Here is a 22330-nt window from a genome sequence, read left to right as displayed (position 1 = left end):
AGCACTCACCTGCTTGGTGAGCACCGACCCTCTTCTCACGCCTCCCCTTGGAGGAGCTTCGAGCAGTGTCTCCACTTGGCAGGACGACAGCGCTCAGAGAGGGCAGCTCATTTTGCCCAGAGTCACCCAGCAAGTTAGCAGATGCCTGGGACTGGAATCCAAGTCGGGAGACACCCGGGACCTTCCGCCGGGAACCTCCGGACGCGCTGGGTCTGGCCGCCCTGCCCCCACCCCTGTTGCTGCCGCTCCCCGCTGGGAGCACGCGCCTGTCACCCCAGCCCCCGCCTCTCCCAGGGCCCGGGTACCCGGGCACCATCCCCACCCCTCAGTGGCCGGGCACAAGGTTTTCCCACCTCACCTTCCAGTGCTCAGAAGTTTGGACAAAATCCGGGGACAGAGGGGCCCGACTCACAGCAGGTGCGGTCCCTGCTGCGGACGGCTTCCCGCTTTCGGAGAGCCGCTCCACCTCCGACACCCCTGCCCCCGCGCACCCCCCCCCTCCCGCCACACTAGAGACCCGGACCTTCTCGACTGTCACTGACAAATTTATTGAAGTCTTGGAAAGAGCTGATAGTCAGAGAGTAAATAAAAAACACGGGATGTCCACAGAACTGACAGGGAGCTGGGGATGCAGGTTTGCGGGGATGGCGGGGTCTCACCCGCCACCGGCCTCGGGGTCTGGGGCAGGCGGCCGCAGGCGCCGGGTGGAGGAGGCCGCCCAGTCCTCCGGCAGCTAGAGCCCAGTCCAAGAGGGAGGGCCGCGGGCTGTTTGGCAACGGAAATCGGCGGGTGGGGCGGGGCCTGGACGCGGAGGGCCGGGGGCAGCTGTGACTGGGGAGGGGTGGAAATTTGGTGTAGGCGGGGAGGGAGGTCCCCAGGGCCTTAACCTTAACGCGCTGCTCCTGGAGAAGAAGGGCAGCCCGGCAGGGGCGTCTCCTCCCAACAGGTGGTAGAGTCAAGAACCGAAAGCTCTAGAGCCAGGTCCCCAGGGAAGACGAGAGAGGAGGCTCCTGGGGGAGGTGGGGGTTGGGACCCGAGGGACACGGGCGTGGTCCCTGCTCGGCCGCCTCTTGCCCCGACAGAAGAGTGGGTCCTCCATCAGGGAGATGGAGCCCGGAAAGAGAAGCATGGTTCGTGCTCTGTGTTTTCATTTCGGACAGTAAAGCCTCCTCCAGCCCAAAGACAGCGTGGCCCTGGGCTGGAGCGCGGCGGGGGGAGGGGGGAAGGCCCAGCCTGGGTGGGGGGACGCTTCATGTCTAGAAACAGCCAGCGTCCAGTTCATTGGTCGATCAAGGGAGAAATCTGCTTACAAAACACGGCTCGCTGGCGGCCACGAGGCCGGCGGCCCTGTGTCCACGACGGAGCGGGCACGGACAGGAGCCTCTGGAGTCCCTCTGCCCCCCAGGGAAGGGCGCGGGGTTGAGCGCTCCGCAGAAAGGAGCCCTCCTTTGAGGGTCTCATCCTGTCCTCTGCGGCCGCCTGTGGCACCTGCTTTCCCGCCGAGGTCCTGGGCTCTGGGAGAGGAGGGGAGGGCCGCTCCGGGCCCCCCAGCCAGGGCCAGCACTGCTTCCCACATCCCTTGCGTCCAGAGCTCGGTGGAGCGGGGGGCCTCGGTCAGAACTGGCCGTGGTCCACCTCGTCCAGCCAGGAGGCGGGGCTGGCAGGAAAGTCGGGGTAGCCCCCGCTGCTCCCTGTGGACAGGTCGGAGCTGGGTCCGTTTCCTGCCAGCACCCTCATGGGCGGGGGCCCACCTGGGGCCCCCGCGGGCACCAGGCCCAACCCGGCATCCGGGTATACTAAGCCAGAGAGAAGGGGCTGGGGGCCAGGGAGGCTCTGCAGGGCAGCTGGCGATGGGGGGACACCATAGGGGCTGCCGGGGCGCAGCTCGCGGTACTGCTCCGGGCCGGCCAGGCCTCCGTGCTCCAGCGGGAAGCTGCCTGGGGCTCCCGCGGGCCTGCCCAAGGCCGGGGTGGACTCCCCCAGGCTGCTGTAGAGGCCATTGGCAGGGCCCATTTCGGCCACGGCTGGCTCATCTGCAATGGAAACAGACGGCGCTGCTCAGGGCCCGCCCCTCCCCCTTCGGCCCCAGCGCCCCTCCTCTGGGGGACTCGTGGCCAGCCTGCACCGGCTCGCCCAAGCCTCTGCGGCTCTCAGAACTTAGGCCTCCCTCTGCCTCCATGCTTGTCGCCTTTGTTCAGCTCAGTCCCACCTGGTGTCTTGGGGGAATCCCCTTGCGGGACCAGGCGAGGAACAGGCCAGCCAGGGCCCAGGGTCACGGGATAATCTGCAGGGCTGCCTGGGGAAGGGTGGCCCCATGCCCATTTTGCAGACAACTTAATTGAGGCTCTGAGCGGCAGAGCGAGTGGCCTAAGGTCACGCTGCAGCCAGAGAGGGTCTCTTGCACAGACGGTCTGAGGATAGGCATTAAGGGATAAGTATGGGGTCACTCACAGACGGGATAAGATGATGAGATGCCACAGAGACGGGGGGCCGCCTCCCGACTCCCAACCCCCAACTCCAAACAGCAGTGAGTTTTTGTCACTCACCCCGAAACCACTGCCCACTCTCCTGAAAATCATTGCAAGGACCAGGAGCCACAGAAATGGCCGGACCCCTTCCCCAGAGAAAGCCTGCTGAGGGTCACGTGGGTCTTGGGGGCTGTCCCCCACCGGACAGCTGAGCGCCCCAGGGGCCAAACCGCAGGGCTTGGGGACAGGGGACCAGAATCTGTGACCGCTTTTAAAAGAAAGCCAGGGCAGCCCCTGACTGGGAAATGCCCGTTTGCAGGCTCCCGGGGACGCAGGGCGAGCGAGCTGCGGGCCTCCCGAGTGGTGCCCTGGGGCGAGGCCGCCGCTGTACCGGTGAAGGAGACGTCGGCGTCGCTGTCCTGCCCCTCCTCCTGCGCGCTGTCCTTGTCCGACTTGGGGCCGCCGCGGGCACGCTTCATGCTGCGGAAGTACTGGCCCCAGCGCTGCCGGCCCGCATCCTTCTTGAGCCGCTTCTCCTTGGCGCGGCGGTTCTGGAACCACACCTGCGGCGGCGCGCGCGGCGGAGGGCGGGTGAGCGGGGCGCGGGGCGCGGGGCGCGCGCGGCGGAGGGCGGGTGAGCGGGGCGCGGGGCGCGGGGCGCGGGGCGCGGGCGGACGCTGACCTGCACGACGCGCATGTCTAGGCCGGTCTCCGACGAGAGCTGCTCCCGTACGTGGCGCGCGGGCTTGGGCGACGTGTTGTAGGCGCTCTTCAGCGTCTCCAGCTGCTTGGCCGTGATGGTCGTGCGCGGCCGCTTGGCCGTGGCCTCGGCCTCTGCGCCGCGAGGGGTGGAGTGAGGCTGGGCCCCTCCGCTGCCCGATGGCCCCCCCCACCCCGCACCCGCCGGCGCGCGGGGACACCGCGGTAAAGGCGGAGGGGCGGCTGCCTTCTGCCCCTCCCGCCTCCACCCCGGTTCCCCTTTGTTCCAAAGCTGTGGGTAGGGACGGATCTTCTCGGTCAAGGGTTTGGGGCGATAATCCGCACATTTCAGACCAACCTCCCTGCGCCCCGAGGATGGAAGCAGGCCGCTAAGGCCCTGGAGCCAGGCTTCCGCGGAGCCGGTGGATCGTCCCTACCGGGGCGGCCCCCACCCGTCCTGGCCGTGGGTGGGGAGGCGCTTAAGTTGGCGCCCCTGAGGGAGCGCCCTGCAGCGGGCTCTGGGCGTGGATCCCTCCCTGCGCCCCTAACAGACGGACCCCAGCCCCATTTTGCCGACGGGGAAAGGAGGTGAGTGGACCCTCCCACTGACCGCGCTGCTTGGCCGTCTCATAATCCGCCTTGCACACCAGCCGGCTGTCTTCCATGAGGTAGAACTCGTCCCCCGTGGCCAGCTGCCGCTTGCACACGACGCAGGCGAAACAGTGCAGGTGGTACACGAAGTCCTGGGCGCGGCGCACCACCTGCGTGGGCGGGATGCCCAGCTGGCACGCGGCGCACTTGGTCCCGAACCGCCTGCGGGACGCACAGGGCGCGGCTCAGCGCAGCGTCCGCGGCTCCTTCGCAGGGAGCGGGTTGGAGAACGAGGAGCCGGAAGCGGTGCAGTGAGGTTGAGGAGGGAGGTTTACCCGGGCCCTGCCCCTAGTCACCGGCTCGGCAGTCCCCACAGAGCGGCACAGAATACGGTGAAGGGAACCAGAAGCCCCGGGGAAGAACCTCGCTGCCCTGACCTCCGTGTCCCAGGGGGGAAGCGGGATCCATAGGACAGTTCCCTTAGATCCCAGAGGCCTGTGCTCGAAAAGCACCCCCTCCCCGGCATTGAAGACAAACACAAGACCGCAATTAAGACGGAGTAAATCCAATCAAGTTCTGTAAACTTGGGGTTGTCTTTTTGCATGACTGTGTTTCCATGATTTGCAAAATTAATTACTTGGAGAGAACTGAGCTGCCCTGCCAGCCAGGCCTGGCGGGCCCGTGAAGATTCCCCACCCGCACCCCGGCCTGGGTAAGAGAAGGGGCCCGCCTTGCAGGAGCAGACTGCACCCCTGCCCTCCCGCACAAGCCCGGGGCCACGCTCACTTGAAGAAGTCGTCCTTGCAGTAGACGTTCTCCCCGCGGCTGAAGCAGCGCTCGGCCAGGGGCGCGTGGCAGTCAGTACACTTCAAACACTTGCTGTGCCAGTGGCGGTCCAGTGCCTTGAGGATGAAGCGGTCCAGGATGTGCTGGTCGCAGCCTGCGCACAGCGGGATCTCTGCAGGCCAAGGAGCCACCGAGGTCAGAGAAACCGCACGGAGTGGGAGCCCTGGAGTCCCCTTCCTAGTCCAGCCCGCGGGGCCCGGGGCTGCCACAGGAGACCCCCTTCCCCGCACACCCCTTCCCGGCTGTAGGGAGTGCATGACACCGAAGTCTGCGACCTGGCCTACAGTTAAAATTTGGGAAAACTGAAAAAGGTTCAGAAGTGTCTCCGTGAGCAGGAAGGGGCCCCGGCCATTCCATTGGGCCAGATACCGTCAACTGCAAAATGTTCCCAGCGACCACAAAGGGTGCACATTGAGCTCAAATGAAAACCCCACCACAGGAGCTGTCTAGCAGGACCCGGAGGTAAGATGCTCGTGGTCCCCGGGTGCGTACCGCCCGATCCCCATCGCTATTTTGCGCAATTAAGTATCCCTGCAGCTGGAGGTCCCTTGTTGAAGCCTGGCCACTCAACCCCGCTCAGGCACCAAGGTAAAAACTGGTGTCCAACCCATCTCCGGGAGCCCTCGCAAGTCCTTGTACACGGACTGGACAATTGGATCGCTGTCACCATACTCAAGTGTCGGTGCCTGACATGAGTTACTCCGACACTCGGTTCTGCCACCGCGTGACTGCAGGCCTCTGGGGGAGCAAGGCTGGGGGAACTCGGGGTGGTCTGCGGGAGTCAGCGGCCAGTGTGGGGCTCTGCAGGGTGCTCACAGGGTGGATCTCCTTGTTGGTTTAGAAAAGTCTTCTGGAGAGGAAAGAACCAGCAGCAGGAGCTGGAGCCTGCGCAAACGTTGCACCCACCTGGCCATGCTCCCCTCCCCGGCCAGAGACCCCTCCGGCTCCAGGCCAGCCGGCAGTGGGTGGGACGACCGGAGAAGGGCCTCCCTGCGTCCCAGGCTGAAAGCACCCCTGATCGACTGAGCCCCCCGGCCCAGCAGCAGGAAACTCGCCGAGGATGCGGTCCCGCATCGGACCAAACCGCGGCCCCAGTGCCAGTGGAGCGTGGGGAGGCGCCTGCTCCGGGGGTTGGGGTGGGGACCCCCTCGCTGGCGGTGCCGGCAGAAGGGCGAGCGCAGCCGGCCTACATCTGGTGGCTACACAGGCCAGCCAGCGCGGATTCAGCACCGTGGCCGGGACAGCGCCCGGCCGAGCTGCCCTCCGCCCCGCGTCCGGCAAAAGCTGCTCCCACTGGGCCCCTGTTGCTCCCCGACGCGCCCTGCGACCCGGGCCTTACGCTGCATGGCGACTCCAGCCTCGGCGGCGACTCCTACCCTCAGCGCTGGTGGGGCACAGTGGAGCCTCCCGCCTGCCGCCCGCTCGGGGCCAGCTCTCCGGAGCGATGGCGTTGGGAGTGCGCCTCCCCTCTCTCCCTCTCCCTCCGCCTCCCACCCCTTCCTCCCAGCCCCTGCGGCCAACCCCTCCCAGGAACCGTTGGAAAAATAAATAAATAAATAAGTAGGGGACGAAAGAGACCCCACAGCCTGGATGTAACCTCTTTCCCACCTGCTGGGTCCCTGACACTCCCCACACGGCCAGGCCCGCCTCCGTCTCCATCCTGTGGTCCCGCGGGCGACGAAGGACTGGCGATTGCCCTTCTCCGGAGCCCAAGCGTGGGAGGGAGCCACGGGGGCAGGACGGGTGCGGCAGGAGCTGGGGTCTTTCCTCCAGAAGGGTCCTGAGGACCCGCCTGGGAGCCGCGGATGAGCAGGTACGTGTAGGGCAGACAAGGAGACCTCAACTCGGGACATCTGCCAGCGGGCTCCAGCTACGCTCGCTGGCCCTGCCTCTGACTCTCTGCCCCCGAAAGTGTGGACTATCTGGGTGCCGTCTGCTCTGTCGGGCATCTTCTTGTCCGGTGGTCACCGGCACGGTCACGCACCGGCCGGCACGGTTACTCTCCACATGCTCTCGGGATAAGGGAGAGGCTTTCCTAAATCAGTCCCGGGACCCCAAGTACTCTCTGGCCTGGGTTGTTGGGCGCTGCGACCGCCCAACCGACAGCACGGCTCCGGGGCCCCGACGCTAACTCGCTACTGAGGCGCCCGGGTGGGGACGTGCTGGGGCCCTTGCCTCCACGCCCGCCCGGGTCCCCCCTCTCCCGCCCCCTGTGTGGCCAAGCCCGGAAAGGAGCGAGGACCTCCGGGTCTCCCCGTGCAGCCGCTCAAGCCCGGGCACCCACCTCGGCGCAGGTCCTCCCTCCGCGCCAGAAGCGCCAGCAGCAGGTCGCCGCCCGCCGACTCGCGGCCCGGGCCCAGCTCCCCGCGCGCCTCCATGGGTCCCGTCGCCTGGCGCCGCGGCTCTCCGGCCCCGAACTTTCCCGCGGCCCGGGGAGGCCACGGCTTCCGGGGCCCCAGGCCGGTGTCCGAGCTATTCCCCGCGCTGCTGGGCGCTGCGCCCGCGGGCCGCCCTGGGGCCCGGAGCCTCAGGCCGCGCGGAGGGCGGAGCGGCGGGAGGCGGGGCCGCGGCGCGGGGCGGGGCCGGGGGTCGCTGAGACGCGCCGCGGGCGTCCGCTGGCTACGCGCGTCTTTGCTAGGGGACCCGGGGTGCCCAGACGCCACCCGAGTAGCCGGCCCGAGGAGGGCGGGGACAGTCAGGGGAGGAGCCCGGCCAGGGCTGCCCGCGGGAGCTCACCCGGGCCCCGCAGCTTCCTGCCCCGCGCTGCGGGCCGCGGGCTGAGGCCTGGGCTCCAGGCGTGATCGCGTGCCCGAAGGCTGGGGGTCCCGGGAGGACGGTCCGGGAGGGAGCCGCGTCCCATCGCCGCTTGAGAGCCGGGTTTGGGAGGCTTGGTGACGACGTCTGGTCCGCAGGAACGCGACCCGGGACCCAGAGAGGGTGAGTGTGGTGCCCAAAGGCTCAAAGCAAAGCCACCAGGAGCCAGACAGACCTTAGACCTCCCAGCTGTGACCAGCTTCTGGGCCCCACCCTGGGAACTGCCACCAGAATAGGTACAGAGAGGGGCGATTCTCAGCAGGTACACCCGGTGTCCTCCGCCCAGTCATCGGCCAGGACTCAGGGCAGAGCTGGGGGAGTTGGAGGTCCGTCCTCACTTCCTTACACATACCAGCTTGCACAGAAGGCAGTCCCACACCTGATCTTCCAGCATTTTGTCCCCAATCCAAAGGGTAAGCCTGTAGGAACCCACCCATGGGACGCACCCCCCACCGAGGGCAGCTGCTCCTGTGGAGAGGACACCCCGTCCCCAGTGATTAGGAGACAGCAGTGTGGGGCCGTTGCAGCCCCGGGCATGGTGAGGGCAGGAGCCTCAGACAGTGACGGGGGTGAGCAGAGTTCTGCCGGCCTCCCCATCTCTCCACCTGGGAGAGTCCCATGGTACAGGACAGTCCTCGTCCTGCTCCGTATCCTGGCCTCTGGTCACCTCGTCTGTGCTGCGTTCTACTAAGGAGGCAAGCCTGGAAGGACGGGGCAGGAAAAGCACAGTGCCCTCCCAGACCCCAGCAGAGCCAGCCCCACGGATCTGAGCAAAGGCTCATACCACCAGCGCTGCACGCTTCCCTGTGCAAGACACTGTTCCCAGAGGACAGGGCCAGGGCGCACAAGCCGGTGAGCCGGGTGCTGGGCACACTGAGATGTTGGCCGTGGAGTGTCAGCTGCTGCAGAGCCCTGCCTAGAAGGACCATGTGTGGTTTGAGGGGGGAAGGGGCAGGCGGGCAGCGGGTCCAGGAGGCGGCTACCCCACATGCTCAGCTTCTGGCTGGCCTGCCAACAATGCCTCCATTATTTTCCAACGTCCATGGCGATCGAGTGGTCCTTGGGAGGGCAATTTAGGTGGGAGACCCAGCCCAGGGGTCCCAGTTTTGCACTGTTGCGCAGTGTGGGAGAGCTGAGGGGTGTGGGGTCTCTGGAGGAAACTGACGTCTCCACTCTGCCCTGTCCCTTCCCCCAGCAGTTCCTGCAAGGCCCCTTCTGTTCTCGGGGTCCTCCACAATAGCCCATGGCCTCTGGAGCCACCGCAGCGAACTCCAGGCCCTCTGCCACGGGGTCTGCCAGACTCGCATCCCCTCGCCACTGTTCCCATCTCTTATGGGTGCTGCCTCCCCCCAACCCACCGTGATTTCTCCAGAATTTCTTCCTTTCTCTGCTGTGTCTGAGTCCCCCTCTCCCACCATCCCTCTGCCTGACTCTGCTGTCCTAGTTGTTTCTCCCACTGGGGTCATCTTGCCTGGGGTGGAGGCCAAGGGGTTCGCGGGGGCCCTTACCCCGAGTCCTACCGAAGCTGCAGGCGGCAGTGGCCATGGAGGCCTGTTGCCTATCTCGGTCTCCACTGATCTCGGTTTCCAGCAGCATGACGACTGCCAGGCCAGAGAAGGGAGTCCAGGTGGTCCGGGCTGCCCTTCTCCTTCCTCCTCTGCGACCCTGGGAGGGCTCAGAACTCCCCAAGGCCCGGATGTCTCGGGACCGTGATCCGGTGCGCACAGCTCCGGCAGCGGGAGCCTCGGGCCTGGGCGCTGTCCGCGGTGCTGAATGAGCGGACCAGCCGCCCATCTCCCCAGGGCCCCTGCCCCCCACCCCTCCCCACCTTCCCTGACCACGCCCACCACTCTGTTCCCCTAGCTCCCCTCCCCACCATCCCACCTCCCTAGGTCTGCCGTCTCTGCGCCTGCCTCCCCCTGCCCCGCCCACCTCCCCGTCTCCCAAGGCTCCTTGTCCCTCACCCCCTCTCCACCTCCCCCAAACCCTGCCAATCACTCTGTTCCCCCATCCCGCTTCCCCACTACCCTACCTCCCTAGGTCTGCAATCCCCCCACCTGCCTCCCCCAGCAACCCACCACTGCCTGCCTTCCTCCCAGCTCCCTCCTCCCTTGGTTTCCAGTCCCTCCACCAAGCACCTGCCAGATTCCCCCGACCCACTTCCCCTCCTCAGGCCCTTGTCCGAACCCTCCCACCCCCAGTCCCTCAGCCAGCCTCACCCCACCTTTCCTCCCATCGCCAGGAGCAGCCATTTCTGCCCAGAGGCTTGGTCTGGGCTTGGGAATTGGAAGCAAGTCAGGGGGCCTCCACCCTGCCCTACAGGGCAGTGTCCAGGACTCTGCTGCTCCAGCCCCGCCGGCCTCCAGCCCCAGCCCCCATGCCTCTCTGGCTCTAGGTGTGGCCCGGCACACAAGGCTGTTGCTGTCCTAAGTGACCTGTTGCCCGCACAACCTTCCCCGGGTCTGTAGCAGCCCACCGCTACGCCCACAGGGCAGCTGAGGAGGAGGGGCACAGGGGCGCCCCTAGCAGGAACCACTCAGGACTCAAGGGCTGGGAGGGGTTACCAGACTGCGGACCCTTGCCAACACCAGCACCACACAGACCCGGAATGGCAGAATGGTCCGTGCCCTGCCTGGCGGGCACACAGGGGCTCCCTCTCTGAGGGAAGGGATTACCTATAGCTAGCACACAGCCTGGCTGGGAAGGTGAATCCGGGGGAGCCACCTCCAGCGAGTCCCTCAGAAGCCACCATGACCAGATTCCCCTCCCCCGCCCCGGCCCCAGCAAAATAAAAGTTAGAAGCAGACGGAATCAATAGTTCAGAACCCGAGGCAGTACACAGGTGTTGGGGGTAAAGCCGTGGCTAGAGGCCGTGCTGGGGTGTGCAGATGAGGCGGCAGTGGGGCGGGTCCAGCACTGGCTGGGCTGGGGCTCCAGTCACCAGGGTGCCCCTCGTGCGTCACGAAGTCACGGGACTCCCACGTACCCATCCCTGCTGTGTCCCACCAATCTAGCATGTGACACGCGTGGTGGCTGGTCCCCAACTACATCAGCCCCGAGAAGATAATCTATAATGGATCTTCCATCTTTCACTTTCCTCCTGGGCTGTTTTCCGAAACCAGAGGCTCAATACAAGGAACCCCAGGGTTTCAGACGCCCGGTCTGCGAACTCGGGAAGGGAAGGAGGGGTCCGTTCTGCGCCCTGACCTACCCCTGCCAGAACGAGCTCAAGTTTTCAAAAGAATTACAGTCCTTCCAAATGTCAGATTTATTTTAAAATGTGCACATTATAGTTCACTTAAATACAAAATGTTTATTTTTCTTACAGGTAAGAAATTTCAGATGTTGCCACGTCAATTAGCTTCTTTTTCATCAAAATCCTTCCATTAAAAATAAATACACATTTAAATTATCGAACTATTGTATTCATTAATCTAAATGCTTACAACTTTAGAAAATAGACCTTAAATCTTGCCCAAAGTTAACGTCCAATTCCTAGCAGGCCACGTGAGGCATGTGGCCACGTTCACACCCACACATCAGACACACCCGTGGTCGCCTTGGCACACCACCTGTCCCTGGCTGCTCACGGTCCAGGGGAAACCTGTCCCCTCAGGGAGTCGCAAACTTGTCCCTCGAATAACAGCGACCTCCAACTGCAACGTTACCATGAACCCCGAGAGGCCGACCCTGGCTTTTGTGGCGGTCATGGCCTTGGCGTCTTGCGCCTTCATCCCAGACCACGCCACGTGCGGAGATGTACTTCGGGGAGGAAACACACTGGACGCGAACCAGAAGGTAGTTTCACTTGTGGTGCTGGGCACCCCCTCTGGATTCTGTGGGTGGATCTGGCCAGTTTCCAGGTTCCGGGTCTTCAGTAACTGGGGGCACAGTCACCACCGGAGCACATGGGCTGAGCACACGGGCTTCCAGGGGCGAGGCACAGCCCGACGGGAAGAAACCTCTGGAGAAGCCATGGAAGCCAAGCAGCTGAGGAAGCTGCCAACGGAGCCCCATCCCCCCCATCCCTCATCTGTATGTCGCTGTCCCCAGTCACCTGCCCGCACCCCCCCTTTCCTATCACATCTGTATCCGGTTCCCGTCCCCCACCCTGGCCTCAGCCCATCCCTCGTTCGTTCCCTGTGCTCTAGTCCCTCATTCTGTCCTCCATCCTGTCCTGCCCCCGTCCCATGGCCATCCCGTCTCTCACCCCCGTCCCCTGCCACCCCATCCCCCACTCCCCGCAGAGGCTCAAGCTCCTGACAGCTCGCCTGCTGCGCCCCCAAGACACGCCTCTGGTCAGCCCCTGGCCAGCAGGTGTCAGTTCGTGATCACAGCAGGCGCCGGGCGAAGTGGAGAAGACGGTCCGTACCGTCCTAGTGACAGGAGTGCCCAGCCGCGGCTGCGCTTGTGGACAAAGCGGCGTCATAAAGCATCTCCATGAAAGAGGCAGAGCATGCTACTTTGTCTGTTTACATCTCCAGGAACAAATTCACCTCTAAGTGATTGGGTTTTATGACAGTGTGTGAAAAATCATTAAATGGTAAAAAATCAATCACCAAAGCCTGGGGGACCAGGGTCGTGGGCCAGGACCTTTTGTAAAACAGCTTCTGGGAAATGAGATTTGGGGTTCAGCCTTAACGGTTTTGACGACCATACACACGTCACCCCCCCCAGGGCCACCGGTCCTAGCGTGACGTGGCCCTCCGGTCCTAGCGTCTGCTTTGTTTGGCAGCAGGCCCTGCAGCTGCTGGACCACAGGGCACAGATGAAGGGCTCCCTGAAAGGTCCCTTGGGGCCTCGGCCACCCCACACCCCTCCTGTGTGGGGCTCTGCCCTCCGTGCTGGGCACAGGCAGTTGGGGACAGCCCGTGGCCACTGAGTGCTCTCCTGCCACCAGATTCATGAAGGCGCCACCTCTGCCACCTCCCCCGCAGCGGGGTTCCTTGCAAGGCAGGGAAGTCACAAACCCTCCTCCTCCCTCCCCCCTGGACGGACGGGACGCTCTTCTGCTTCAGCAGAAACCACCACGCCGCCGGGAAACCCACTCGCAAACGGCTCTCTGAGAACCAGACTGGCCTGGAGGCGCGGCCGAGGGTGCGGTGCACCGGGGACCCACTGCCAGGGGCCGGGCTGCAGCTCCACGGGGCCCAGGCTGGCCACGTGCAATCGCCCGCTGGCCTCCCAGCCCACAAGGGCTCGGTGGCTCTCGGAATCCCCAGCCAGGCTTGCGGAAGGTGACGCGCATCTAGAAACTTGGGACGAAGGCAGCCCGGAAAATCTGTCTGTTTGGCCTGGACTCCCCCTTTCCTTGGACAGAGGAGAGTGAAAACACAGACACATTTTTGCTGTCGGCTCTGTACAGGGAGCACGCCAGGAGGGCACGCGGGCCCACGGCAAACGCTGGCCTGCCCGCCACTGGAAGTAAAACCGGGTCCCGCTGTTTATAAAATCCCTGATCTGTGAAAGCTGCAGGTGGCCTGGTGGGGCTGTTTCCCCCAAGGCGCTTCTGTGGTCCCGCCTGGTTCTACACGGACGGCCGGTGATGTCTGACTTTCCACCGCTTGGACCGCACTCGGAAGAAGAAGTACATCACCATCAGGAACATGGAAGAGGCCACGTAGAGCACGACGCAGAGGCTCATGTCCAGGCCAGAGAAGCCCATCCCGAGGAAGGGCACAGCCACCTCCGCCTCCCTGTGGACCTCAGCTCCGCTCACGCTCCGCAGTCTCCCGTCCAGGCCGAGCTGCGAGCCGTCCGCCAGGCGGGGTCTGGGAGGCAGCCCGCTGGGTGGCCGGAGACTCTCGGCGCGCTGGTCTCTCCGAGGCTTCCCTGGGGAGGCGAGGCCTTTCTCCTGCTCCCCGCCCTGGTGTGGGCCGCCTCCTTCGCTGGTGTCCCCCAGGTCTGCCGCGTACGTGTCCACGAGATTGTCCCCGCTGTAGTGCTGCTTCAGGAACAGAAGCACCTGGCCCTCGTTCCAGCCGTGCACGCCCTTCACCTCCTCGTGGCAGGCGGGGCAGAGGTCCGGGGTGGGCCACGGAACCTTTGGAAACTTGGGGTCCTCACTGAGATGGCCTGGGACGGGGAGGGAGAGCAACGGTGACGGGCTCTCTGGTGGCCCGCGTGCCCCCTGTCCCGCAGACGCCTCCCCTGTCCACCCGCCTGCACCGTGGCCGCCCAGCACTCACACCATCACTCCTGCACAGACACCCGTCCCCAAGCCCCCCCACATAAGTGTCGTTTTTTCCCCAGAACCTCTGGCAGGGCCTCGTGGCCACAGCAAGGGAAGGGTCCTCGCTGGGACGGTGCCATCCACCTGGCCAGACCCCGCTCCCGCCTGCAGCTACTCTGCCTCCCCGTGACCCCGAGGCCCCTGCTCGTGCCTCATCTCTGCTTGTCTTCTCCCCTTAAGATGCATCTGAGGTCCACGGCCACACAAACCCCCGCAGTCCCTGCCCCTGGACACAGGCCGCCCAGACAATTCCACAGCACTTCAGGGATGTGTGGGTCCTCCCAGACCCCCAAATCCCATAAATCCCATCAGGATCTCTAAACCCATCCTGGGAGCGAGACCTGCTGTGGGAACCCGCGGAAAGCCGGCCGCCCGTCCTGCTCCCAGAGGCGGCACGGCGAGACAGCACTGCCCCGCACCCGCTGACCACACTGCGCAGGGTCAACTCGGCCGGCAGGACCGCTCCTTGCAGGAACTGTGACCCCCCAGCACTCTGCAGAGCGCCCCCAGTTTAAAGTCACAGTACTTCCTGTTCAACTTCTGCTCACAAGGTGGTTCAGTCATAGTCCTGCCAGCCGTGCATGGAGGCCACGGCGGAGACTCCTCCTGTCCCCGGGTGAGTGCATTCGCTCCTCTGGGTGATGGAGCCCGCGGAGCAGCAGCCTGACCTGCTCGCTTCCCTTCCCCCTTCTCTTCCATCTGGGTGAGCAACACCCTGCCCGACCCCGCAGCTCTGGCTCCCTGCCACGCAGATTTGAGGACCATGAGGTGCGCCACACTGTGCCCCTCAGCTCCCAGAGTCCCCTGACTCAACGTGGGGTGCCCTGTCACCCCAAAAGTGCTTCCGTGAACAGATGTGGACAAAATCACATCTACTGGGTGTGGCCCAATGGAGACGCTCTCCTCATCTGTGAGCACACAGCCGGGAGCAGGGGCCGGCGCCCGAGACCCAGGCGCCACCCACCAGGGTCTGCGCCGGGCATGAGGCAGAGGCACCCACGAGGAGACCAAGGAGAAGCTGCTGGGGCCTGGTGTCACACGCCACACACACAGCGAGGCCCAGGGCCGGTCTCTGAGGCCTCCAAGGAGTCTGGGCCTCCATGCAGAGGCCAGAGTGGGCCTGGGGGGACATGGGGGGACGCAGAACTGAAGCAGGGCACAACGACTCGGGCTGCGCAAAGCCCCTTTCTGCTGCAGCGCAAGCACATGGGGGGCACGCGGGGCTCCTGGGCTGGGGCTGCCCGGGACAACTCCCCCGGTCTGGGGTGCGGTGGGGGCAGGGGGCCGCACACCCAGAGGTGGAGGGTCCCAGAACTAGAGCCGCGGTGGAAGCAGACAGCTGTGGACGGACCCCCAGCAAGCGATGGTTTTGTGGCCTTGTGAGCTGAGCTGTGGCAGCTCTGAGAGCAAAGAAAAACCAATTCTCTTTAGTGCTGCAGTCGTAGCGTCTCCCGACACAGTGGATTAAATAAAGACCAATAGTTTAGTGGTTTTTCCTACTCATCTCTATTAAGACTTATCTGTCAGCAGAATTATTTTTAAGCCTAATTTCAATCTGCCGGTGATTTGGGGGCACAGTTTGAATTAACCGGGAGGCGGCACACGTGCCGCATTTACACAAAGCCGCCTTGGCGGTGTGCTTTGCTGAGAGCAGACCGCCGCGCCGCCAACGGCTTTCCGGACATCGGTTCGACCCTCTGCCGCCCACTGTCCGCAGGGCCTGGCAGCCTCCCCGAGGGGGAAGAGCGGGGAAAGGCGGGGACGCCGGTGGCTGGGGCAGCTGCGTTCTCGGCCGTCCTCCGGGCAGCCACCCGTCTACACAGCCTCGCTCTGACAGGCGTCTGTGTACACGGCCTCACCCCCACTGCGGCGCCCCCTCTGGACCCGGGCTTGGCCGCCCCAGGGTGGCTTCTGCTCACCTGCCAGGCGGCTGTTGACTAGGTTGTGAGTCTCCCACAGCCAGAGAATCGCTTGGTCCGTGGTCTTCACCGCGCCCACGGACTCCTTAGCCACTGCCTCAAAGTGCTCGCTGCATGCCCTACAGCCGAAGAAGGTGCGCACGTACCTCCGGATGGTCTGCAGCACGGCCTGGGGGTCATCCTCCAGACCTGCGGGGGGGGCGGGGGACAGAGCGTGTTGGCACTACAGGAGCGTGTCTGCAGGACCCAGGCCTCGGGCTGGCGTCAGGAGCCAGGAACGGGCCCAGTGCCTGCCCCGGGGCCTCCGGACGGCCCTGCTTGTCTGTGTGGGAAGGACACAGGGAGAAAGCAGCACCTCCTGGACGCCTGCCACATCCAGAAGGGGTGGCTCGTGTCCCCTGGAGAGCAGATCCATGGCCCGCGTCCAGCGCAGCACACGCTCCCGGGCATGTACAACAGCCGGGAAAACCAGCCCGAGGCCACGAGACACCAGGGCTCCCTCCAGGGCATGAGGGGGCAGCAGCAGGCAAGAACCTGTCCCCTCTCGAGAGGCTGACCCTGTCCACGAGCAGCAATGCCACATGGACTGTGTGTCCCGGGTGCGGGTGCAGGTGCTGCCGGGACACGGTGTGTAAAGACAGTGTGAACGCGGAACGTGACTGTCGAAGGACATGGCCCCCAACAGCAGAGGGAAGCAGCCACCGTCTCACTAAAATGGGGACCCCTGAGAACAGCAAAAGGAAGGGCGGTCACGGGGCTGGCGCCGGCGGCTCCCTTCAGACAGCTAATGCGGGGGACTGAGCCAGGCAGCGAGACGCCGTGAGATTAAAGCAGATTAAATGTCAGCATTAAAAGAAACACAGCAAAATAATTGGCGGGGGGGAAGACGTGCTTTTGAGACAGAATCCATCTTAATCGAGAGCAAGCCCGCCTGCGACGCTCTCCTTCCCCACTGTGTGTGGTTCCGCTCGCGGAGGGCCAGCGCCCAAACCCGTCCTGGACCCGGGCAGGCCTCCCCAGGCGCAGCAGAAGCACCGGCCGAGCGGACGGCCACTGTCTCCTCAGCTCGGCGCGTCTCCGAGGGCGGCGCGGGCCCGTGTGCACGCGGGGAGGACACGTTGCCAGCCGGCCCACCCGAGGCTCGGCTCCCAGCCCTCTTCTCCCCGCCGCCAGCTGCCACGCGTCCCCGGGTAATCCTTCTCTTGTCGCCCAGGCAAACCACTGCGGCCCGGACGCCCTAATCTTCAGCGAGGACAAGAGCCATAAAGCCGTACCTGTGGGGGATTAGAGGACGCGGCGGTTTAGTCGATGGGGTTTAAACACTCACTAAGGAGAGAAAAACCTTCCAAGACCTAATCCGGCCGTGTCCATCTGACCCAGTTCTCTGGGCACGAGCTGCGCTCCTTGATGTGGCTCCGGCCTGCGGCCCGGAGAGCTTCCCGACGGTGTGCTCTGCTGCCCAGCTGCCATTCCGCCCAGCGCTGTGAGCTCCCGCAGAGCGGAGCACACCCCCTGCCAGGTCCCTGAGACGTGGCCGTCCGCATCACCCCGAGGACAGCCAGGCTGCTGATGGTTCCCACACACCCCGTCCCCCTGCAGCGACTTCACTGACTCCCCCAGCACCAGGGAGCCGCTCTACCCCACCATGGACCCGGGTTGGGCGAGGCCCATTTGACCAACAGGCCATGCCACAAGACGCCCTGTGCTGTCCAGTCCAGCCCCAAGGTCCCTCCTAAGCCCAGGGCTGTGGGGAGCTGGGGTGACCCGCACGGATTCCCGAGCACATAAAGCTATGGTTCTCTCAAGCCCCAGTGTTTGGTTCTCTTCGTTTTGGAGCAGGATGAACTGCACGTTTCAGTCTTTCTGGACAGAAATTGGGGAGGGAGGGAGCCCCCACCTTCACTCAGCACAGCAGCGTCCGCAGCTGCCCGGTCCAAGCGCAGATTGGAGGCAGGTGGGCAAGTACCTGGGGTCTCCTTTGGGAAAGCATCTGCCTTTGGCTCAGGTCATGACCCCAGGGTCCTGGGATCGAGCCCTATGGCCATGGCTGGGCCCCCTCCTCGGCGGAGAGACTGCTTCTCCCTCTCCCACTCCCCGGCTTGTGTGTGCTGCCCCCCCCCCCCCCCGGGTCAAGTAAGTAAGTAAAATCTTTAAGAGAATAAATAATAACGAAAGGCGATCCGCCCGCAGCGGCCAGCTTCACAGGGGAAGCGCGCATGGCGGAGCCGGGAGTGGGGAAGCCCCTGCACGTCTTCGCTGCTGTGCGGGCCACAACTGCGACAGCTCCGCTTTAGTGACCACCCGGTGATGAACGCTATTAACACTGACCTAACCTCTCATGGCCTTTAACCTCTCTGTGCGGGCGGCCTCTGTGATGGCCTAGGGCCGCAGCTCCCCCACGCTCGGCGGGCTCGGCCTTCCCGGGGCAGGCCGGGCTGGCCACGCACCGCTACCCGGGCCCACAGCAGAAGGGACCGGCTGCACACCGAGTACACGCCGACTGGCCTGCAGAGCCGGCTGCCACGTGGCGAGGAACTGGGAGCACCGCTGGCCGATCGCCAGCAAGGCCCCGAGTCCCGCCACTGCCCCCCGCCCCCCCCCAGCAAGCAGGGGCAGGGCTCTGGGGCTCCGCCCAGGGCAGACTCCGGATGACGCCCCGGCAGCGCCAGCCGACTCTGCACCCGCAGGCTCACCGGACACCAGCAGCCGGGGGCCCAGGCCCAGCACCGTCGGAGTCCCTTGCCCACAGACACTCCCACAGAAAACTAAGCTGCCGACTTATTTCGCGACCACACGTACCAAGCAGACGTGTCTGAACGCGCTTCACTTGGTCACGCTTTTGCGAGAAAGGAGTTCCTGGCCCGTGTGCCCTCATTCTGTGACGCTATCCCCACAGGTCAGCCACGCACAGGCTTGTGAGTTCCGGAGGACCCGGCACCCGCGCAGGAAAGACGCTCCCCTCCACGCTCCTTAGCCCGCACCCCCCCCACCCGGGGACGTGTCCCCTCACACACCGCTGCTCACGACACTGAAAGGCCCCAGCACGGCAAAGGTGGCAGGTAGGCTCGGCGTGCCCTGGGCCCACGTGGGGACAGCGCGTACCTGTGCCATCCAGCGCCTCTGGGCGGGCCCCGGCTTCGACAGTCAGAGTGTGGAACAGCTGCCAGAGAGAGCACGTGTAGCCCCTGAGCTCCGGCCGGCTTCCTTGACATCCAACCCACGTTACGTGATTAGTAAGGAATATTCCGGAGATCTGCGAACAGGGAGAGAAAGAGGTAACTTTAGTATTAAAGTAGCTGGTGAGCATCCTCCGGCTTGAGCGGGCGCTGGTCACGCCTGGTGTTGATGCGTCAGAATTGTGTCCACCGCACGTCTCCTTACACGTGTATTTAAATTCCACACCGAACAAGTGAGAGAACACAGCCTCTATTCCACCAAAGGAGTTCTCAAACTAGGGGGACGGAGCCTGTGCCTTTCCTCCCCACGCAGGGACGAGAAGGTTCATGGTATCGGACCAACGCAGCTTCAGGAAAGCATCAAGGGCTCCCGGCCTCGTGCGCTCGAGTCACTTAACCCAGCCCCCACCCACTGGGGCAGGGTCAGAGGAAACCACCCAGCGGTCCAGCGGCTCTCAGCCAGAGCAGGTGTGGCCCACAGCGGCATCGGTGGAGCGCCGAGGCCCTAAGAGCCCAGGGCCCATGTGCCCGCAGCCACGTAGGAGCTTCTAACGCCAAGTCCACAGCCACGGTCGGCGCCTCCCGGCAGGCCGGCTGGCACAGGGCTTGTCCACGGAGCCTGAAGCATGTGGCTCCCACAGGGACGTGCATGCGGACAGATCCTGTAGCCAAGGAGCCTGTGGGGGCCTCCAGGTTAGGGGGAGTCCAGGGGGAGGTCAAGGCCCGCACCCAGCATGTCTCTGTGCTGCCGGACAGCATGGCGCCCGCGAGCACTGACGTGTGGCTCACGTGGGCTTGCGTCCTGCCCCGGGTCGCAGGGAGAGAACTGGCCCGGGGCGCTCGGCGGGGCCTCCCTGGGCCTCCCGGAGCACATGGTTTTATCAGCCTGTTGTGTGTAAGACTGAGGCGTTTACCACAAATACAAGTAACACACAAGGCCGAGCACCCACCAACCGCTGTGTCACAGCACACCTCCCGTGGCCTCAGCCAGCCGCGCCAGACAGAGGCGGCATGCACAGAGCACGTCCCGGGACCGTGGGACCTGTGGGGTGTAGCGGGGGGGACGCGGCCGGGCCCCTGGGCGGGGAGGGGGAGCAGGAGGACGTGGACAGGCGGGGCGTTGGCTCCGGGGCGTGGGCTCACCCGCATCTTGTTGTTGACCAGATCAAGGACGGCATTGTAGGGGATCCTGTCCAGGGGAAGGCTGGCCAACCACTCCTGCAGCGTCTCCAGCAGCTTCCTGACCGGCGCCCGGCCGGGGAACAGCTGTGCAAGGAAGGACCGTACTTAAGACAGTTCGGGGGAGATGCCGCCCATGGCACAGCCGGGTCTGCCGGACACGGACCCACCTGGGAGTCTGCTGGGAGAGGTCCCAGGGCTCTCCCCTAGTACTGGGGTGGAGGGTCTGTCTGGAGCACAGAGTAGGGGGACGGAGGAGCCGCAGGCGGGTCCCCAGCTCTCACAGCCGCCCACCAGCTCAGAGCCCCAGCCGGCAACTGCTTCACAGTGACAGACGACATGGCCACGACCTGACTTTTTTGCATCATGTGGTGGAGGGCCCTGCAGCCCTTTCTGGAAGCACCGTGACGGACTTATCCGGCCTCGAGCTAACACACGCAGGCCTGCCTGCGGCGCTCCACGCTCCCTCCGCCTCCCCCTCTGCTGTCTGACTGCGGAACCATGTGGCAGAGGCGCACCCCACAGGGGCTCTCACCCCAGAGGGGCGCGCTGTGCTGGTTAATGAAGCGTCTGTGCCCGCCGCGCAGCTGCGGCCCCTCGCGCTCAGGCAGCACCGGCTCCGCGACCGGCGGGCGTGGCCCTTCCCCGAGCACCTGACAACGCCGCCCAGAGCTCAGAGACTGCCTCCGCCGGCCCAGGGCCAGCACGGCTCACAGCTGCAGAACCCTGTTTCCCGCACGTCACAACGTGCTGCTAGCGACACGCCGGCCTCTAGCTTCTGGGTCCAGCCAAGCTTCAGAAAGAACAACAGACGGTCACCCTGACCACAGAGCTGCACGCCTGAGGCAGAGGAGGAGGAGGCAGAGGAGGGAGGACCGCGGGGCTCTGAGCCGGGACCAGCACCGCAGGCCACCGCCGGCCTACACCACCTTTCTTCACTGGGAACACATCACGTGACTCACTACTCCGGGGCTGAGATCTGGTCTTCTATCTCTTTCCGAAGTCACGGGACACAAGTGTGCGACACACCGTAGAAGTGTTGAACAGGAATTACTGTACCAAGCCCCTTACCTGACACGAGAGAAGCCCCTTATCTAATTTTAAGTCATCACTATGCCCAGTGTGGGGCCTGAACCCCCAACCCCGAAATCAAGAGCTGCAGAGCCATCAACAGAGCCAGCCGGGTGCCCCGAGAGAAGTCCTTCCGAGCAAAGCTTCCCTCTCTTCGAGGCATGACTGCAATGCCAGACACGGGGCAAAGGGCTCTGTCCTCAGGCCACTGTGACCGAGGCCTTCCCCGACGTGAGAGCGCGGCGTGAGAGCGCGGAGGGGCCCCAGGCACTCCTTGGGGCAGAGGGATGACCTCCTGCTTCCCGCTGCTCTGGCCCAGGGAAAGCAGCAGGCCTTGGGTTCTTGGCCCAGGAATTAAGGGCTCATGGCAGAAAGGGGACCCGACAGCCACAGCTCCTGAATGACAACAACCGGCCTGTGCACCCTCACCGCTCCGCCCACCAGTGAAGGTGGGGTGCTGCCACCCCCGCACCCGGCCCACTGGACACACCCTGCATAGGGAGGGCTGCTGGGCGGCCTCCTCCTGCCCGCTGTCTGCCGCAGCCTCCCTGCCCGCACGTCCCCAGCCCCGCCCTGACAGCTCATCTGGTCACCCGGCAAGCAGCGACCTGGCCTCCGCCACATGACCACGGCTCAGAACTGGTGTGTGCTAAGCAGGGAAGCCAGCGCAGGCCTGCGCCGCTGGAGACAGAGCAGTCCTCCAACTGAGGCTGGCTGCACTCCCCGCCACGCCCCCGGGTGCCCTCCTGAACCCCCCCTGCGGCCCAGGTGAGACGCGTCGCACCCTGGCGAGGATGGTGACGAAGTCCTTGAGTGTCCGCAGCTCGGCCCCCGCGAGGGCCTTGTGGGCGGCCAGTTCTCCCCTCAGGAGGTGGTGCAGCCCCGACTCCAGGTCCGCCGTGTAGAGCTTCAACCTGAGAGCAAACACCGCGGGGCTGGCTGAGCCCCTTCCTCGCCTGAACACACCCTCCCCCTGCGCCCGCCCCCCCTAGGATGACAGCAACACCTCCCCCACAGCCGGCAGGGGCGTATCTGAGCAAAGCCAACGGCTCAGGGGCTCAGGGCTGCAGGGGCGCCTGTGCACGCAGCCTCGTGCGGGCCGGCTCAGGCCGGAGGGTACCTGCCTGTCAAATTCTCTCCAAACCACGACTTCGGGATTCTTGTCCTCATTGGGCTTTTCAGGCAACGAAAGCAATTTTTTCCTCACATCCGGCAACGACTTCAAATAAGAGGAAAAAAACGATCGGAGGGGCTTCCCGCTGCGAGAAAGGGGGCCAGGTGTGGGCGCAGGCCAGGGCGCCTCCAGGGGCCTGGTCCCCCTCCGCAGGTGTCGGA

General features: G+C 64.8%; 2 protein-coding genes across 2 annotated transcripts in view; both read right to left on the bottom strand.

Moving 5' to 3' along the window:
- Positions 1–623: 623 nt before the first annotated feature.
- On the bottom strand, positions 624–9014 carry LHX3 (LIM homeobox 3). The gene is made up of 10 exons (XM_059412128.1): positions 8939–9014; positions 8217–8334; positions 8044–8119; positions 7341–7420; positions 6889–7238; positions 4545–4716; positions 3778–3980; positions 3151–3302; positions 2860–3031; positions 624–2033 (listed from the first exon to the last, which is right to left on the bottom strand). The coding sequence occupies exons 1-10, from the start codon at positions 9012–9014 to the stop codon at positions 1615–1617; spliced, it is 1818 nt and encodes a 605-aa protein (XP_059268111.1). The 3' UTR covers positions 624–1614.
- Positions 9015–10711: 1697 nt separating this feature from the next.
- The window catches only part of QSOX2 (quiescin sulfhydryl oxidase 2), a 30624-nt gene continuing 19005 nt past the window's right edge, over positions 10712–22330 (bottom strand). The window contains exons 7-12 of the mRNA XM_059412127.1: positions 22120–22254; positions 21780–21909; positions 19889–20011; positions 18672–18822; positions 15570–15758; positions 10712–13493 (exon numbers count right to left, since the gene is read on the bottom strand). Of these exons, the coding sequence (XP_059268110.1) occupies positions 12946–13493; positions 15570–15758; positions 18672–18822; positions 19889–20011; positions 21780–21909; positions 22120–22254 (1276 nt within the window). The 3' untranslated portion in view covers positions 10712–12945. The remainder of the gene's footprint in view (positions 13494–15569; positions 15759–18671; positions 18823–19888; positions 20012–21779; positions 21910–22119; positions 22255–22330) is intronic.

The sequence above is a fragment of the Mustela nigripes genome, chromosome 9 (genome assembly GCF_022355385.1).
Source record: "Mustela nigripes isolate SB6536 chromosome 9, MUSNIG.SB6536, whole genome shotgun sequence".
Taxonomy (NCBI): domain Eukaryota; kingdom Metazoa; phylum Chordata; class Mammalia; order Carnivora; family Mustelidae; genus Mustela; species Mustela nigripes.
The sequence above is the reverse complement of the archived record's forward strand: the minus strand, read 5'-3'. Positions and strand labels throughout refer to the sequence as shown.